General features: G+C 42.1%; 1 protein-coding gene across 1 annotated transcript in view; it reads right to left on the reverse strand.

Annotated features, from left to right (window-relative positions):
- wnt3a (wingless-type MMTV integration site family, member 3A) overlaps positions 1-6,747 on the reverse strand; it is a gene marked incomplete at both ends in the record, with an annotated part of 18,591 nt that extends 11,844 nt beyond the window's left edge. Inside the window, one exon of the mRNA XM_080546727.1 lies at positions 6,653-6,747. Within this exon, the coding sequence (XP_080402853.1) occupies positions 6,653-6,747 (95 nt within the window). The remainder of the gene's footprint in view (positions 1-6,652) is intronic.
- Between the last annotated feature and the right edge of the window lie 6,156 nt (positions 6,748-12,903).

Here is a 12,903-nt window from a genome sequence, read left to right on the forward strand (position 1 = left end):
CATTGTCATGGACATTTTTTTTCTTCATCTGCAGTAATTGCTGACTTCCTATGCTAGGCTACCGCAGAGGCTGCAACCAGGGCAAGGTAGTCACTTAACACCTCCTTCCTTTCTGCAATAACCAGAGTTTTATGGTCAAGTTATTGAACGATGACAGTGATCGGAGGATCCTCCAGTGAGTGGATCTAGCCGTGATCTAGCCCCAGAGCCAAGTGGGAGAGGTCTTGCCGCTGCTCAATTAGCTCTCTATCTGTTGACCTGTGCAACCACGTTCAGAGCTAATCACGGATCACAACAGGATTACCTGTGAGTCCCACCCCAGGCACCTCCAAATACAGCCCGGAGGAAATATAAATATTTTTGCAACCGTATGACCCTGCAATGAGAGTTCCTGGCCATCAGAGCGAAACATGCTGACCTTGAATACCACTCCTATTGCGTCAAGGAGTGTTATTCGAGGCAGTTTAAAATGCTGCACCGCAGAAACACATTGTACACTTCTTTCTAGTTATATGTGTTCACTTTCAAACTCTTTTCTTGTTCATTTCACCAGGTAAGTCATTGAGGAGACTGTTCTGTTTTGACAATAACAACTTCACCAAGTGAGACAGTGAGATATGGATTACCACGTAAGTGGAGTCATTTAGTCCTTTCCAACACATCTCTTCACGGAAATGGCAGAGCAATGTGTCATGCTCACTTTAAAGGCTTTCTAGTATGTTTGTACGTCTGAGACTAGCCCGCTAGTTAATCATATGTGAGAAATACAGCAAGCAAGAAGGGACAAGAGTGAAGAAAAATGACTAAGAGGAAGAAGCCACGTCTGTCTGTGTTTCGTCTGCCATGAATATGAAAGCAGGTAAACAAGGAAACTCCTATTATACATTGACCTCTCTTTGGCCCTTGTCAATCTGCACCCTGGGGCGTAAGGCCAAGACCTCTCGAAACAGAAACTTGAGTCCACATCGCAATCCACCGCAGACACTTGCCTCCCTAATACACATAACATGCAGAGCAGAAATGCAAAGACTAACCATGCAAGTGAAACCACCCAAACTACAGCTCACGCAAACGCAAGCAGATAAAATCTTTGTCTGAGAAAGAGAAAGAGAAGGTGTGTGTGTGTGTGTGTGTGTGTGTGGGGGGGGGGGGGGTGAAAACAAGTGCCACGACTTTTAATTTGACCTGTGTTCTGCCAAGAGCTCATGCATTTACTTTGTTGGTACTGAGTGAGGAGGTCAACAGGTGTAAAGAACACTTTGGCATGATGCCAAAAGTACCATTACATAATCAACTGTATATCTTTATACAAGACCTGGCCTCGGTCAAATTAATCATGTCAAACACTTGACAGTACAGGTATTTGAGGTGGGCTTGATTGAACTCCATTGTTCCAGGCAATTTACAGTGAAACAAGCGCAGCTCATGTATTAGAATGGATTTGACCCCTGCCGTGTATCGACTTACTGTTTAGCTCCCCCAATATTCTACCTGTTGATTATGTTGTTTTCTGTTTTTCTGTTAAACAATGTATGTATAATGAACTAGCTGCACTTCCTATCAAATGAGATTCTATAGATGATCAGAGCAGAGCAGACAGACTGAGCTTGCCTGGACAATACCACATGCTCCTATCCCTCTCAGTCTGGCCCTGGCTGGCTGAGTGGTTCAGGTCAGCTCTACCTGTGTTCTGGGTAAGGAGGGAGGAGGCAGGGAATGCTTTAAGACGGATGATTTATGATCCCTTCCAGAGGTATGGAGTACATGGTGTTATTGAATACTGAGAAATACTGCACATTATTTCTTTACATATGACTACCGTTAGGGATATATGGAGCTGGGGGGGTCAAAGGTTGAATATTCTTTAGAATTGTGTCCCTCCTTTTAATGCATTTAAGTCCTGATCAGAGCATAATCACGAATGATACTTTAATTTCCTCATATAGGTAAAGAAAACCTCATAAGAATACATCATAGGTCTGATTCCTTACCATTGGACATGTTGGATAGTGATTGTGGTACACATATTGAAACAAAACCAAGACAACTGAGGTATCATAGCAAGACTGTAAAGTATTCATAACCACCGTCATCTCTATGTTGCTTCACGTTTACAGTCAGAGAGACACATATAGTAGAAAAAATTGTATTTCATGTTCGATTGGAGTCTCAGTATAGGTCTTTCCTCCTTTCATTGAAGTGATCCAGAGCTAGGTTTAATGCATATTTCAGCAAGCCCATGCAGGGTACCTCAGAATTACCACTTTACTCTGGGCCCTGAGGCCTTGGAGCCGACTTTGACATCAAGAGAGCATGTTTGGGAAAAGGAATGTGCGGCAAGCTTTCACCTCCAGGTATTTATCTTTTAAGGTGGGGTGGAGCAGGAGGGGGGGGGGGGGGGGTTAGTGCAGTTAGGCTAGGCTACGCCATGGCAGGTCGGGAGCAGACAGACATGAACCTGTCTTGGTAGAGATCCATATCCTCCTGAACCAATCCCCCAGCAGTGATAGCCCCGTTGTACAGTAGTTAAGTCTAAAATACCTCATGGTGGCCAATTCCCGAGTTCATTGGCTTCCGTCAACAAACTAGCCCTATTATAGCCACTTTTCATCACAATACCCTGACAGGTCTTGGATGGTTGACAGTTTGTTTGCTAAAAACGGCGACACAGTAGTCGGGGTGAGCCAAAAGGTGCATGATGCTTTATTTTCAATCAGGGTTAAGTTACCATGAAGCACAGCTTCTATTTCAGCATCTTATCTCCCTGTACTTGTGGACTGCACTCCTGAGGGATCTTGTTTCAGTTAGCCAGAGACTGAATCAAAGCTAAATATGATACAAAGTATGCATGTGAGTTCAGAGATTACTTTACTTCTGCGAGCTACTTTGCCTGAGTCGTACAGCGCAGCTTTGTTTGTATTGGTAAGGAGTGACACAATAAACCCAGAGAGCGGCGACTTTGGATTTCACTCGCCTCTCTCTCTTTAGCTTCCGTCGTTGCACTCTTGCCCAGATTAAATCAGTGTTCTGACCTATTCACCAAAAGCAAATCATAAACACACAAGTTGATGACTTTATTTCTTTGCCAGAGGCTGGTTGCTGGGACCAAATGGAAGCCTGCCATCGACTGTGTCAGTCATTACTGGTGGGGATCTGGCATTTTGATACAATCTTGGCCCCGCAAGAAAGAAACAAAAAAGACAGGTTCTTTGAGATTCAAAAAGACAAGGCCCTTGTATCTAAAGATCGCAGGAGCTATTAATGTTTATCAGGCTATATGAGATTACATCTCATACTCCAGAGTGCTGCAAGAAAAGTGTTACTGACAAAAATAATAGTAGTGACAGAATTCTGTCAGTTTCAACATGGAAACCATCTCATTCTGTACTATTGAGGATGAAACACAGAAAACAAATAGGATCGCAGTAGAACATAGCCTTTAGGTTCTGTACTCAAAAACAAACTAATCAACATTTATGTCAGTTTCTTTTAAACCCTAATCTTAAGGGCCCAATCTCTATACAGTTTTTTTCCCTCCAGCTGAGCATGTAATTAGATTCTCATCAGTATTACCACCAGGGAACCCATTATGGGAATTAAGTCAGAGGACAGCCAATCTTTAATATGACCTCATTGATTTAAGGAAGGGTGTTTTTGGATTGTAAGAGCAATACATTAATAGAACAGTTTAATGAGGGAGCATTGAAGGGAGTGATTGGTGTAATGTAAACCAGTAGAGGCTCTTTGATTTAGTGCTGCGTCATACTAATACTGTAGCATCTCCTGTCAACTGGCTATAGGGGAACGACTGTGCGTTTGAGCTGCAGGAACTTACAAAAATTCCCTCCATTCAAGAGTAGGAGATGTTCTGCAGTAACTAGCAAGTCCCACTCCCGTCTCCACTCCATTCAATGATCATTAATGGTGCCCATACTAGTCCGTTTCCAACTTCAGTTGACCATTTTCTTCAATTTCATCTACTGACTTGACCAGAACATAGATAGATCAGTTGAAATTTCACTTCATTCTTCTTTCTCTCTGTGTTTTTTAATCTGGTAATCATCCTATTATTTGGACTTTACTGTTAACATTTGACATGAATGCAAATCCACCTTGAATTAATATAACATCATACCTTTCAGTTAATTGTGTACAAAACACAATATTAGACACACGCCATATTTGTCATACTTGTTAATGTATAAATGACATTAAGTTGGACAATGTAGTAGGCCTATAAGAATAACAAGTGATTGCGATATATTTCCCATTGCAAAGCTTTCATCATAATCTCCACAGTGTGGGAAGTCTAAGTGATTGGGTTTCACTCATGTTGGGAACTTATTGCAAACCGGCCTAAGCATCCCATCCTCTCCACTAGGCCAACATAACAAGCTGCCAACCGGGCACTGGATTGTTTGGGAAAGCTAACAACCAATGGAACAAGAACATGAATACACACATGACCTCTGCTTGTGAACTTCTGGATATTAGTCTTGTATGGTATGATTTATCCAGTCTTTTTAAATAACAACACCATTATGATCAGTAACAGAGGCTTATCCAAACAATTGTTTACATCCCTGAATACCATAACATTACCAACTTCTATCTGATGGACACTTAATGAAGAAGAAAAAACAAAGGATCCTTCATAGTGAATTTTGTTTAGGAAATAAGTAATAAAGCATTCATAACATAATGTCACAACATACTTATTATTTCTCGTATTATTATTATTATTATATTATTATTATATATTGCTATAATAACAATTGTTATTGTTCCTATTATTACTATTATTATTATTGTCATTGTTATTAGCATTATCAAAATCATAAACGAATTTTGATGCCAATTAACTAATGGGCCTTTCACATTTCCCCCCATATCTCCCATAAACGAGTTAATTTTGCACCTGCCAGCAAATGATCGAACAGTCCTCTATATAACAAACAAACAATAATAACAAGCAGACAGAGTGTAACATGATCTCTTTTTAGGAGAATCCAAATGAAACTAGTTTACACAACCTCTTTGAACTTGTTCTTTTTGCATAACCAGTCGGGGTAGGTATTAAACGATCCGTCTGGTCTCACTCTGCATTCAAATCAATAGCGTCATTGACTCACGTGCTGTTTTTTTCTCTCCATAGAATTTCCCTTGACTAACTCTCTAACCCATCTTCATCCCTCTGTCCCTAGTTAACATCTGTAACCCATCTTCACCCATACATCGCTAACCCATCTCTGTCCCTAGTTAACATCTGTAACCCATCTTCATCCCTCTGTCCCTAGTTAACATCTCTAACCCATCTCTGTCCCTAGTTAACATCTGTAACCCATCTTCATCCCTCTGGTCCTAGTTAACACCTCTAACCCATCTCTGTCCCTAGTTAACATCTGTAACCCATCTCTGTCCCTAGTTAACATCTCTAACCCATCTCTGTCCCTAGTTAACATCTCTAACCCATCTCTGGTCCTAGTTAACATCTCTAACCCATCTCTGGTCCTAATTAACATCTCTAACCCATCTCTGTCCCTAGTTAACATCTCTAACCCATCTCTGTCGCTAGTTAACATCTTTAACCCATCTCTGTCCCTAGTTAACATCTCTAACCCATCTCTGTCCCTAGTTAACATCTCTAACCCATCTCTGGTCCTAGTTAACATCTCTAACCCATCTCTGTCCCTAGTTAACATCTCTAACCCATCTCTGTCCCTAGTTAACACCTCTAACCCATCTCTGGTCCTAATTAACACCTCTAACCCATCTCTGTCCCTAGTTAACATCTCTAACCCATCTCTGGTCCTAGTTAACACCTAACCCATCTCTGGTCCTAATTAACACCTCTAACCCATCTCTGTCCCTAGTTAACATCTCTAACCCATCTCTGGTCCTAGTTAACATCTGTAACCCATCTCTGGTCCTAGTTAACATCTCTAACCCATCTCTGGTCCTAGTTAACATCTCTAACCCATCTCTGGTCCTAGTTAACATCTCTAACCCATCTCTGTCCCTAGTTAACACCTCTAACCCATCTCTGTCCCTAGTTAACATCTCTAACCCATCTCTGGTCCTAGTTAACATCTCTAACCCATCTCTGTCCTTAGTTAACACCTCTAACCCATCTCTGGTCCTAGTTAACATCTCTAACCCTCTGGTCCTAGTTAACATCTCTAAGCCATCTCTGTCCCTAGTTAACATCTCTAACCCATCTCTGTCCCTAGTTAACATATGTAACCCATATCTGGTCCTAGTTAACATCTCTAACCCATCTCTGGTCCTAGTTAACATCTCTAACCCATCTCTGGTCCTAGTTAACATCTCTAACCCATCTCTGTCCCTAGTTACATTTTACATTTGTAACATTTTTTTACATTTACATTTACATTAGTTAACATCTCTAACCCATCTCTGGTCCTAGTTAACATCGATATCAGCTGTCCGATGACAGGATCAATTAGACCGCTATGATACAACTTCATTGTCGGGGAGGACAACATGGGGAATCATGCTGATAGCATAACACAAACTAATTGGATGCACCAATAAACGAACAAAAGTAGCTATGGGCTATATTGAATAGTTATGTTAAATACATACATGTACTACAGAGAACAGTTGAAAGTATAGTGAAAATAAAACTTACCACCAGATCGGATAACTTGCCATGACATGCGTGTGCCCACAAAGGAACAGGAAACATCCCAGGTATATCATCCTTAAAAAAGTTTCGCAAAACATCTTCCCCAGATACACGCGCGCTCATACGCGCACCGTCGGTTTCAGGGAGAACTTAAGACCAAATCTCCGCTGAGCAATATTGCTTATAAGTTATCTGATCCTAGAGAGAGAACCTTTTGCGACCAGTCATCGCAGAACACGGGAGCCAAATATTAAAAGTTAAAAGCAGCTTGCTTTTAGGACCCAATCAGCAGGTATTGCCAAAGGGGGAATTCTGAGGATACTGTTCCCTTGCGCGCCTCTGTCCCAGAGCCAGCCAGGCTGAACGACGCACACACCAGAATGAGCTAATTGTCAGAAGATAGTGTTTTAGTGCTCATTGAGACCTGGTTGCATTGGCATGCTGTGTGTGAGATATAATGTTGTTTAAAGGGGAGAGGGAGGGTCCCAGGGCTTTTAAACAGACATCAGAACCCCTGTGGATTGGGTAGCTATAACAACCTGTCCGGATTTCACTCCCTGGTTTGAAGCTGCTAAAATGCAGAAATAAATATGTGTGAATTCCTTGAGCCGGCTATTCTGCTTTCTGTCTCTTCACGTGTCCCTCTGGTTGCCATTATGGAGACTATGGATGTTACGCACGCACCTGAGAGGTTATGTGTAACGACGGAGTAGTCAATTAACTGGAAACTGACAAATGAACTAGAAATGTATTTGCTGTTATGTCATCAATTGATCTAAAATACGTTAATACATAGGCTACTACAACAAATAATTACAAGTATTTACAAGTATATATATATATTAATTACTAACCCTAACCCTCTAAACCAATATTACATGTGATTATATTTATATTTAATATCTGTATATATATTTATATTTAATATCTGTTATATTTAAATCACATACTATCCAGTAATAACCATTTTTATCACTGCATTTCGACTCTCATTACGTTGTCCTTGATTCAAGCACATTCAAGTTAAGCGCTGTGTGGGGTTTGGACACATTTTGGTCGATTCACTTGACCACTTGACCTTATTGCTCTAACAATTACTGCAACATAGCAGTATAGCTAATAAGTTATAGCAAATAATTCATCATGACACATGTAGAGTATATATAAACAATAATAGTATTAATACTAACATCTACTAGAGCAGAAACGTTTGATCTGTCATAGAATATTAGTTACGAGGCGTTTTGAAAATGATTGGATATGAAGATGTAGGGTGTTAAGGTGTAGGCAGGTTATTGACCAGGTTATTGACCAGGTTATTGACCAGGTTATTGGAGATCGACGTCGCGTCATTCCAATTCGCGTATCCCACATGATCGTTTAAATAGGAGGCTGTTGTGTTTCCCTTTTCCAATGTCAAGTGGCTGTTGATAGGTGATCTAATAGGAAGTGGACTAGCCCTTTCCATTGACATGCAATGATGCATATCTTCGTTTAATAATTTTCTTGCGGCGATTGTGCAAGACCCTAGGCCTAGATGGAGCGGACCGTCAGGATACATGTCTTATTAAACCAGATAAAGAACCCAAGCTTGTCATGACTAGAAACGGGCTGGCAAAACAATGATTTCAACTGAAGTGCGAGTTGAAGATGTCATCAATCTAAGTGCGCGATTCAGGTTTGTGTCATTCCTATTAGACAAAACAAAACCCGAACAAGTAGTTTTAATTATAAAAAAAAAAGAAATAAAAAAAGATTTCATGCAACTCAATAAAGTTCGATAGTGTGCCGAAGATAAAAACGAATTTAAACTCAGTTTGCGTCTACGGATTAAAATACGTTTTTTTTTTATCGATGCATTAAAGAGGAATCAATAATGATGCATGTGGAGTGGACATTTATTATACATCACCTTTATAGAAGTACTGTAGCCTACGTGATATTAGCCTACATCATGCAAAACGAATTTCATTTGAGTTTAAATGACATATTGCGTATTGCACTTATTGCTTTAATTATATGTACAGTCATAATCTTAATTCATTCACTAGGTCATTTATTCTAATGCTTCATTGTGAGTTCCTAAAGCCTTTCATTGCACAATCATATGTGCAGGTTCAGGTGCTTTGAGGTCAACGTAGCTAGGCTAGTTAAAGGGATTTGAAATGTCTGTGATTAACCACATACCACAGTCACTTCGCTAGACACATACAAACATATATTATCCAGTTTATTTGTTGTTGTTGTTGTTGTTGTTGTTGTTGTTGTTGTTTTTTAACCCACTTTCACTTCCACATTTTCCGATATAATAAAAGTTAATTTGGTGAACTTTCTGGCCATAAAGTAGACCCCATACACTTCCATTATACTGAAAAAAAGTCGGTAAATAACCGGATGATGACTTAAAAAGTGTCTTGGTGTGCCTATGGTGTGAAGGTATATGGATCACAGAAAGTTCATTTCAGAATGAACTCCACCTTTAAGCAGTGTGAAGTTTATGATTGGAATGCCATCTAGTGGATAGACGTGGTGTGTGGCTGTGGGCATGGAGAAGGAGACAGTAGGCCCTACAGGCGCTGATCTTGGGTGAGTTTTTCTTCCTAGTTAAGGGAAGGATTGTATGGAGGGTATACACTGATCAGCATCTAGGGTCACATTCACCACAGCTGGCCACAGACACCCGCAGGCATGGTGCATATTCATCAACAGCTCTTAAATGACACACTACAGTATATTTGTGGCATAGTGGCAGGCTTCAGGTGCATACTTTACACTGCTTTATAGGAGCAGGGCGTACGTTTGTTGGAAATCTGCCATCTCTGGCCACTGCGGCAAAATTCTGTTTGAATTCCCAAACAACAACATCCTCCCTAATGATAATTACAACCCCCCCCCGAAATTGACTTGCATGTTTTGTTGCATTGTCTAATTGTTTCTGCAGGCGCACACGATTCGAAGAGGCAGTCACCAGAGACAGAAAGGCGGACATTGGTGAGTCCACTCCCATAGAACCCTGTCAGTAATAACATTGGTGAGTCCACTCCCATAGAACATCGGTGAGTCCACTCCCATAGAACATTGGTGAGTCCACTCCCATAGAACATTGGTGAGTCCACTCCCATAGAACATTGGTGAGCCCACTCCCATAGAACATTGGTGAGTCCACTCCCATAGAACATTGGTGAGTCCACTCCCATAGAACATTGGTGAGTCCACTCCCATAGAATATTGGTGAGTCCACTCCCATAGAACATTGGTGAGTCCACTCCCATAGAACATTGGTGAGTCCACTCCCATAGAACCCTGTCAGTAATAACGTGTTTATGTACAAACCCAGTGTTGGGTAGGACAAAAAAAGTGTTTAGAAATCTCATTCCCGATCCCTACTGATTAAACATAATCCTTCCCCTAACCCTAACCCAACCCTAACCCCTAACCCTAACCCAACCCTAACCCCTAACCCTAACCCTAACCCCTAACCCAACCCTAACCCCTAACCCTAACCCAACCCTAACCCCTAACCCTAACTCTAACCCTAACCCCTAACCCAACCCTAACCCCTAACCCTAACCCTAACACCTAACCCTAACACTAACCCCTAACCCAACCCCTAACCCTAACCCAACCCTAACCCTAACGCCTAACCCTAACCCTAACCCAACCCTAACCCCTAACCCTAACCCAACCCTAACCCCTTACCCCTAACCCTAACCCAACCCTAACCCCTAACCCTAACCCTAACCCCTAACCCAACCCTAACCATTAGAATGCTTTTAGACAGCTTGAATGAGCATCCTAACCACTCTGCTCTGCCCTCCTGATCATTGCACCTTGCACTTGACATGTTCTTGCACTAAGTTGTACAGTAGATTTATGCACTAAGTTGTACAGTAGATTTATTCACTAAGTTGTACAGTATATTTATTCACAAAGTTGTACAGTAGATTTATGCACTAAGTTGTACAGTAGATTTATTCACTAAGTTGTACAGTAGATTTATTCACTAAGTTGTACAGTAGATTTATTCACTAAGTTGTACAGTATATTTATTCACTAAGTTGTACAGTATGTTTATTCACTAAGTTGTACAGTATGTTTATTCACTCGTATTGGTATTGTATATATTGTGTGTCTTGAGTATTGTTGTGTTGTCGTCTTGTTGTTGTTGTTGTATGTACTGTAGCTTGTTCAGCATGGAGAATACCAAGTCATGTTCGTAGTGCACTGCACATGGCGAATAAAGTTGAATTTAATTGAATGTTACATACTGGACCTTTCAACCAGCTGCCTTGGATCTTCTTCATTGCCCGTTGCATTCTAAACTCTCTTCGTAATAATAAACCTCTTCCTACGTTTGGATGAAGTCATTTGTGTTGCTGTCAAGAGGAAGGAAGGACAGAGTAATGCTCTCCCTCCCCGCAGTGATGAACACATAAGTGAAGTGTTGTTGTTTCTGCCCGTGGTGAGTTCTCCATGTCTGGTCTACTGTATATGGTTCAGCCATTCACTCCTGAATGAGTACCTAAACACCGTCTATAAATAACTCTAACTGTGGAGCGGGGCGTCAAGGAGTTCAGTCCCCAGCTGCTTGTGCTACAGGTGTAGGGAAAGAGGGGGGGGGAGAGAGAGAGAGAGAGAGAGAGAGAGAGGGAAGAGAGAGAGAGAGAGAGAGAGAGAGAGAGAGAGAGGGGGGGGGGGGAAGAGAGAGAGACACAGAGCGGGAAGAGAGAGAGAGAGAGAGAGAGAGAGGGAAGAGAGAGAGAGAGAGAGGGAGAGGGGGGGATAGAGGGAGAGAGAGAAATAGAGAGAGAGAGGGAAGAGAGAGAGAGGGGGGGATAGAGGGAGAGAGAGAAAGAGAGAGGGAAGAGAGAGAGAGAGAGAGAGAGAGAGGGAGAGAAAGAGAGAGAGAGGGAGGGAGGGGGATAGAGGGAGAGAGAGAAAGAGAGAGAGAGAGAGAGGGGGGGGGGGGGAGAGAGAGAAAGAGAGGGAAGAGAGAGAGAGAGAGGGGGGGGATAGAGGGAGAGAGAGAAAGAGAGAGAGGGAGGAAGAGAGAGAGGGGGGGATAGAGAGAGAGGGGGGATAGAGGGAGAGAGAGAAAGAGAGAGAGGGAGGAAGAGAGAGAGGGGGGGATAGAGGGGGGGGGGGATAGAGGGAGAGAGAGAGGGACTTGCATGTGTACCAGGCGTGCTTAGAGGAGAATCTGAAGCAAGAAGGGGATAGAGGAGAGGAGGAGGGGATAGAGGAGAGGAGGAGAGGAGGAGGGGATAGAGGAGAGGAGGAGAGGAGGAGAGGAGGAGGGGATAGAGGAGAGGAGGAGAGGAGGAGGGGATAGAGGAGAGGAGGAGAGGAGGAGGGGGTAGAGGAGAGGAGAGGAGGAGGGGATAGAGGAGAGGAGGAGAGGAGGAGGTGTGAACTGGAGCTGTTTTCCAACAGCCGTCAGCTTTGGCACAGAGGCAGAGTCAGCAGGGGGGTTTAAACACACACACACACACACACACACACACACACACTCACACACACACATGTGCACGCGCATACACACACACACACACACACACACACACTCACACTCACACACACACATGTGCATGCGCACACACACACACACACACACACACACACACACACACACAATGTCTGCTAAGTCTATAATCATGGGCCGCGTGAATGTTTGCGTACTACGTGACAATTTTGTACATAATATTATTTCAAACATGGTGTGTGACATCTGTGTCACATATGGACCGTGTTCATCCTCGCAAACCACACTTTCTATCAACTTCTATCGCTTTCTTTCTATCACTTGCTATCGGCTTAACAAAACAAATCTTATACAAATCTTAACAATTTATAATTACAGTAAGTGATACTAGCCTATTCAATTCAATTCAATTCAATTCAATTCAACTTTATTCGCCATGTGCAGTGCACTAGGAACATGATTTGGTATTCAACCATACTAAACAAGCTACAGTACATACAAAAACAAGACGACAACACGACAATACTCAAGACAAAATATACAGTACCAGTATGAGTGGATATTATGAATAAATACTGTACAACTAAGTGCAAGAACATGTAAAGTGCAAGGTACAATGATCAGCAATTATTGAGAAGGGCTGTGGCTTTGGGGAAAAAACTGTTCAAGTGTCTTGATGTTTTTGTCCTGGTGGCCCTGTAGCGCTGTCCAGAAGGGAGTAATCAAGCTGTGAGCTGGATGTGATGTGAGGGGTCAGACACAATCTTGCGTG

The sequence above is a fragment of the Nansenia antarctica genome (genome assembly GCF_963989245.1).
Source record: "Nansenia antarctica genome assembly, chromosome: 16".
Classification (NCBI taxonomy): Eukaryota; Metazoa; Chordata; class Actinopteri; order Argentiniformes; family Microstomatidae; genus Nansenia; species Nansenia antarctica.